Source organism: Oncorhynchus mykiss, chromosome 9, assembly GCF_057628025.1.
Source record: "Oncorhynchus mykiss isolate SJ-2025 chromosome 9, ASM5762802v1, whole genome shotgun sequence".
Classification (NCBI taxonomy): Eukaryota; Metazoa; Chordata; class Actinopteri; order Salmoniformes; family Salmonidae; genus Oncorhynchus; species Oncorhynchus mykiss.
In genome coordinates this window covers 75,600,116-75,607,398 of record NC_143030.1, presented here as the reverse complement: position 1 = coordinate 75,607,398, position 7,283 = coordinate 75,600,116, and the positions used below count along the sequence as shown (strand labels likewise).

Genomic DNA, 7,283 nt, shown 5'->3' with positions numbered 1-7,283 from the left:
CTCTGTTTCTCTCTGTCTCTCTCTCTCTCTCTCTGTCTCTCTCTGTCTCTCTCTGTTTCTCTCTGTCTCTCTCTGTTTCTCTCTGTCTCTCTCTCTCTCTCTCCCTCTCTCGGTCTCTCTCTCTCTCTCTCTCTCTCTCTCTCTCTCTCTCTCTCTCTCTCTCTCTCTCTCTCACACACACACAGACACACAAGGCCAGAGAAGCTTAGAAAGAGATCATGGTAGTTTCAGGCAGGACTCATACACCCAAACACAATTGTGAAAATTATTATTATTATTATTTTATTTTTTTATGTATATGCTTAAGTTTTTTAGATTTTTTTACTACTTTGTTGGATTTCAAATAGCTGTTTGATTTCTTTTGTTATTTTTTATTTAAAAAAAACATTGCACTTTCTTTCGGCATTGGAATCAAAACATTAAGATGCTTCCCATATAATGTTCCATCCCTGTTGTCAAACAGTAACGTCTCCACCATAGAAGACGATTGTTCAAGGTGTTTTTCCACCCTTTTTTTATCGGCTTCATACTTTGTGTTTTCAGTTTGTCTGGGTGCCCCCGTGCCAAGAAAGGTGGATTAAAAACATCTCCCACCAAGGACGACAAGGAGGACTCCGAGCTCTTAAAGTTCGTACCACTAAAGAAAGCCACGGCCCTTTTTTCTTCCAATTAGGATATACGGTAAAAGTCACTTTCAAAAAGTTAAGGCAGTCACCCTGACCTTCGTGCAGAGGCAGGATGACCTGTCCCCAGTCTGTCTCCTAGAGATGACATCACACCTGGCTGAGACGCACTGCGCCGCCTGTGCTAACTCATAGTACTGTAGTTCATTGTAGTGTATTGCAGTGTAGATCAAAAAATGACATCTCGCATTTCTCTGAAATTGTCGTCAACTCTAAATGTTTGTTGACGACAGCCAATAAAAAGACCTTGGCATCTGTGTTTGTTGAATGTGCTTGGTTATGAAACCACAACATGATGCCATGCAACAGGTAGAGGAACCTATAGTGGAGTACCTATAATGGCAAACCTACGACGGAGAAGTAACACTTTGTTTTTTAATCGGCCATGTTTTTGGACCCATAGTGAAATAGTACTAGCTACTGTAATGGCCGTCTTACACATATGTACTAAATATATGACATTATGTTATAACTATATGTACCGTTCACCTTGTGCTTTCCATCCCATCTCTCTCTATGAGTCTTATATCTATAGATATACTAACGTTTACACCTCTCTCTCTTCCCCTCCCTCTCTCCCCTACAGATGCCCCGTGCCAGGCTGTGACAGCCTGGGTCACATCAGTGGGAAGTACGCCACTCATCGCAGTGCCTATGGGTGCCCGCTGGCTGCCCGCAGGCAGAAAGAGGGGATGCTCAATGGTAACCCATTCTCCTGGAAGGCCTTCAAGACGGAGGCCCCCAACTGCCCCACCCCCGGCTGTGATGGATCAGGACACGCCAACGGCAGCTTCCTCACACACCGCAGGTACGGACCAATCACAACACAGAACATAGGGCAGCTTTCTCACACACCGCAGGTATGGACCAATCACAACACAGAACACAAGCCAGCTTCCTCACACACCGCAGGTACGGACCAATCACAACACAGAACATAGGGCAGCTTTCTCACACACCGCAGGTATGGACAAATCACAACACAGAACACAGGCCAGCTTCCACACCCACTGCAGGTATGGACCAATCACAACACAGAACTCAGGGCAGCTGACAGACAAATGATTACCACTGATTGCGTTACAATTCTAAATGTATCATTTTGTGGTTCATTCATGGTTTTAAATACTCAACTTGATGAAATTGACAATCTTTATTCTTCCTGTTTGTAGTCTCTCTGGCTGTCCCAGAGCCTCCTTTGCCAGAAAGAAAGCCAAGATCCCTGGAGATGAATACCTGAGCACCAAGTTCAGGGCCAGTGACGGTAAGAGAACAACGGAATAGGGAATACCTTTATGTGACAGTCAATGTCTAGTCAATACCCAGCTAGCACATTTGGTTCCTTGGAAGTTGTGGGAACGTATGCTTTTGGTTTCACATTGGTTGTGGGAACGAAGTCATACATTAATCTGAACATTTTTCTTTTGGCGTTCTGAGAAAAGAAGTGAACATTTCCTATGTTCTGGGAACGTTTATCTTTGGTAGCAGAGAGGTTCTGAGAATGTTTTACTCTGGTTCCTTAAAAAAAAAATCTGGGAGTTTTTATCAAATATAGGTCATTTAGAGGTTTTTGAATAGCTTCCTTAAAACGTTCACTGAATGTTTCTTTAAGACTTTTAATAACACTGATAACTTATTTTGGGGTTAACTTTTTTTTTTTACTCCAGGCACAGATAGGACCAATGATGTATATAAACTCTGGATTGCTGATGCTACTGTAGCTATTGGCCATTGAGAGGCTTTGAAACCACTGGTCGGCCATATTGGTACTCCCCAGTAGGAGCAGTCCTTCAAAGGAATGAATGGAATTCTACATCATTTCAATTAAATGTAAAAATGACATGACATTTAAGTATTTTTGTTGTTGTAGTGGGACATGTCCTGGGAAATGTTCTTGTTACATACAACCTCGTGCTAATCGCATTAGCCTACGTTAGCTCAACCGTTCTGTGGAAGGGACACCGAACCCGAATAAGTTTTTTAAGATCAGGTGTGGTAAATTAGTGGGCACGGCCAACACACCTGAACACACTTAACAAGAGAAAGGATAATGCATTTCTAAAGCTTTCAAAATATGTTTTATAACGGTGGAGGAGTGCCAAGATGGAGGTGCAGTGGCTTCAACACAGCATCCCCTATTAGTCATCTAGAGTATATATATAAATATGAATCATTGGATAGGACACATGGAAATTATTTTCCTTTGGCATTAATCATGCAAACATATTTTTTTATTGTGGCATGGCATCAGTGAGATTCAGACCTGTAATCTTCTGCTCTCTATGCATGGAATTAGTCCATTGCGACACCAGGATGGAGATGGCATGCCATGTTGTTTTATGTATACAAAGCTGTTCATTGTAGTCTATTCAAACAGACCCCGTTTTAAAGGAAACAAGCACTCATTAAGATCAGGTGTGGTCAATTAGTGGGCGCGGCCAACACACCTGAACACACTTAACAAGAGAGAGGAAGAGACAGTTTTGTTGATTCTGCGACAGGAATGTTTTTAAATAACATTCTTAGAACATTCTATGAACATTACTAAAGTTTTCTTGTGGTTTTTATGGAAAGTTTTCTTATAGTTCTCGGAACAATTTGAGAACAGTACTTTAAACAGAACCATGAGGGGAACCTGTAGGAAACGATACGCTGAAGTACTCAAATACTCAAAGGAGAATGTTGTTTCTTAACGTTCTCTGAACTATTTGAGAACATTCCCAATGTCAAACCGGTTGGAGAATGTTCCTAAAACATTACCAACATGTTAATTAAATGTCACCATATTTGAACTTTTAGGAAACGTTCTGTTCAAGTAATGAAATTCAAGAAAATATAAATGATAAATCAATATAACGTTCCTTATACGTCCTGAGGACGTTCCAAAGCCAAGCAACTATCCTGCACCGTTCCCAGAAAGTTGTGGGAAGGTTGTATGTAAAATAACCATAGGACAACCACGCTCTTGCCAAGCTTTAAGAAACATATGGTTCTCGCTACATTATGTGCTAGCTGGGTACAGTTTATCAAACTAGGATGGCCCATTTCTCCTGTCCCCTCTTATAACCTTACGCATCGCAATCACCTCTTCTCTTCCATCCTGTAGTTCTGAACAATGACGAGGACATCAAGCATCTCAACAAGGAGATCAATGAGCTCAACGAGACCAACAACGAGATGGAGACAGACATGGTGAACCTGCAAACACAGGTGTGTGTGTGTGTGTTTGTGTGTGTGTGTGTGTGTGTGTGTGTGAACGCTCATGTTTTAAAACCTCATACCCCTTACATTGTGATTTATTGTAAAATGCCTGAGCTCAAGAAAATCTATATACTGTATGTGTAAATAACTGTTGTGCTGTGGTGCAGATCTCATCCATGGAGAAGAACCTGAAGAACATTGAGGTGGAGAACAAGCTGATTGAGGAGCAGAACGAGACGCTCTTCATGGAGCTATCTGGCCTCAGCCACGCCCTGATCCGCAGCCTGGCCAACATCCGCATCCCACACATGGTGAGTTATAAACCATTTATATACTGTTAGATACAGTACTGATAAAGCTGTGGCCGAGTCTCGAACATGCAGACACATACTAATACACACACTGAACAGAAACTAACACAAACACACAAACACACAATCACACTGACACACTGACACAAAAACACAAACACACTAACACACAGACACAAAAACACACTGACACACAATCACACTAACACACTAACACAAACACACTAACACACTAACACAAAAACACAAACACACTAACACACTAACACACTGACACACTGACACACTGACACACTGACACATTAACACACCAACACAAACACACTAACACACTAACACAAACACACTAACACACTAACACAAAAACACAAACACACTAACACACTAACACACTGACACACTGACACACTGACACAAAAACACAAACACACTGACACAAACACAAACACACTGACACACTGACACACTAACACACTAACACAAACACACTGACACAAACACAAAAACACAAACACACTAACACACTAACACACTGACACACTGACACACTGACACAAAAACACAAACACACTGACACAAACACAAACACACAAACACACTAACACACTGACACACTGACACAAACACAAACACACAATCACACTAACACACTAACACAAAAACAAAAACACACTGACACAAACACACAAACACACAAACACACAAACACACAAGCACACTAACACACAAACACACTAACACAAACACACTAACAAACAAAATTCATTGTTTTTCGCATCACAGCAGGAGCCAATCACTGAGCAGAATTTCGACAGATACGTGAGCACCCTGACTGACATGTACACCAACAAGGAGTGCTTCCAGAACCCGGAGAACAAGGCTCTGCTGGAGAGCATCAACAAGGCTGTGAAGAGCATCAAGGTGTGAAAACCTCCACAAGGAAGAAGAGTGAAAGCCACCTAAAAGGAGAGAGGTGGCATCAAGAGACTAGAGTATATTTAAAGAGAATACGAATATAAAAAGGGCATTCAGGTTTTATAAATGGCAACTTAAATTAAACCCAGGGAGCATTCTGTAAAGAAGAAAACGTAACTAGGACCAAAATCCAAACCTGCTGCTGCTGGGATCGGAAGGAGGAAGTGGAATGGAACCAAATCCTTCGGTTTGAATTGATGAACAAAATATATATATCTGTTTCTTTGTTTTATGTTACCTTCATCGTTTTCATGTATGTCCTGTTTTGGAGGCATCTCTGTTTTGGAGGTATTTCTGTTTTGGAGGTATCTCTGTTTTGGAGGCATCTCTGTTTTGGAGGCATCTCTGTTTTGGAGGCATCTCTGTTTTGGAGGCATCTCTGTTTTGGAGGCATCTCTGTTTTGGAGGTATCTCTGTTTTGGAGGTATCTCTGTTTTGGAGGTATCTCTGTTTTGGAGGCATCTCTGTTTTGGAGGTATCTCTGTTTTGGAGGCATCTCTGTTTTGGAAGCATCTTTCTTTTGGAGGCATCTCTGTTTTGGAGGCATCTCTGTTTTGGAGGCATCTCTGTTTTGGAGGTATCTCTGTTTTGGAGGTATCTCTGTTTTGGAGGTATCTCTGTTTTGGAGGTATCTCTGTTTCGGAGGTATCTCTGTTTTGGAGGTATCTCTGTTTTGGAGGTATCTCTGTTTTGGAGGTATCTCTGTTTCGGAGGTATCTTTTTGACTGTCCCAATTCATACTGTAAATCAAGGTTTAGTTCAGCAACAATTTGGAGATGAAAGAAAGAAAGAACGAAGGATGGAAGTAGTGGTATGATGCCAGAGAAGACAGAGGGTATGACCTGCCGACATGAGGTGAAGAAAACACACTGGAAAACTGTCCACATTGTGTCCCAGAGAAGACACGAAGGCTTCAGAAATGTTGTTCTGGGGCAGGATAAGGTGAGAGTGCTTGTGTATGAGTGGGTAGTGTGTGATACTGAGCACTACAGCACTCCTATTGTGTAGAAGTGAATGGAGAATCCCTGAACTCTGGGGTCTTCTTGAGCAATGGTTCATGTGCTTAGTGTTGTTACTGCAGCAAGATGTCAACATGACTCCACAGCTCTTCAAGCGAAGATTAAGTCACAAATCACTGGTTTCTTTTTCCTCTTCTGAAAATCAACAACCTTCTCTATATATCTGCTGGAAGATCTGAGAGCAACAGATGCAGCCTTCTTTCTTTGAACTGAACGGTGATGGTAATGGAGTGCACACTTGTCTATTCCTGTTAGTTTGTGGTACAATATTTATTGTTATAGAAATTATTTACATGTGTGAATACGCAAATTGTAATGTATTGTCATTTTATGTGTATTTTATTTGATTTGGTCTATTTATAAAAAATAAAAATAAATGTATAGTTAGTAAATCAAAAAATGCAACCCTGCTGATCGATAATGGCCATAAAGATTTAAAATAGGGAGTCTTCTACATCAATATTTAAAAAGCTATTTAGACAACTGTCCACACCTGATTATTTTATATATCTTATTTTATTTTAAATAATTTGTAAACATTTTTAATTGCAAATATTTTATAAATGACAATGTTTTGATAATTTTATAAAGGTTTTCTCCTTCATTTCTGTTATTTATTTTATCCGTATCTTCAGATACCCACGGTTTAAACAGAAAGTATGTATTGATTATTTATTTCATATTAAATATTGATATGATTGTATATTTATTTTGTTATTTATGTGTGTGTTGTGATGGCTGAGTATCAGTAGTCTTAAAATCCGTTTCTAATATTTAAATAAAATTTAAAAAACCATGCTCAGAAAGAATAAATAGAATATTGTTTGATTTCTTAGGCTTTCCTAGATATATCAGCAGTTGTAAAAGCAAAATAACCAACGAAAGCAATCACTGTTCTGGTGGTGTCAGAGTGGCTTTGTGTCATCGATGACTTATTTGCTTTTTGTCAGGAAAAATAAGACTAAGAAAATAGACAGATATAAGGATCAAATGTTACCTCTCCAAGCGCTTTGTAGCGGCCAACACTGGCTTACCCAAAACATCTTTAATGTACTATAGATGTTTTAATGCCTTTTGATAAATTATTTTTCTCT

The 7,283-nt window shown here is 40.0% G+C and overlaps 1 protein-coding gene across 1 annotated transcript in view; it reads left to right on the top strand.

Annotated features, from left to right (window-relative positions):
• Positions 1–6,886, top strand: part of LOC110531264 (myelin transcription factor 1) — a 56,781-nt gene extending 49,895 nt beyond the window's left edge. The window contains 6 exon segments of the mRNA XM_036988882.2: positions 544–627; positions 1,270–1,491; positions 1,856–1,947; positions 3,790–3,893; positions 4,052–4,195; positions 4,979–6,886. Coding sequence (XP_036844777.2) covers positions 544–627; positions 1,270–1,491; positions 1,856–1,947; positions 3,790–3,893; positions 4,052–4,195; positions 4,979–5,122 — 790 coding nt within the window. The 3' untranslated portion in view covers positions 5,123–6,886.
• The last annotated feature ends 397 nt before the right edge of the window (positions 6,887–7,283 follow it).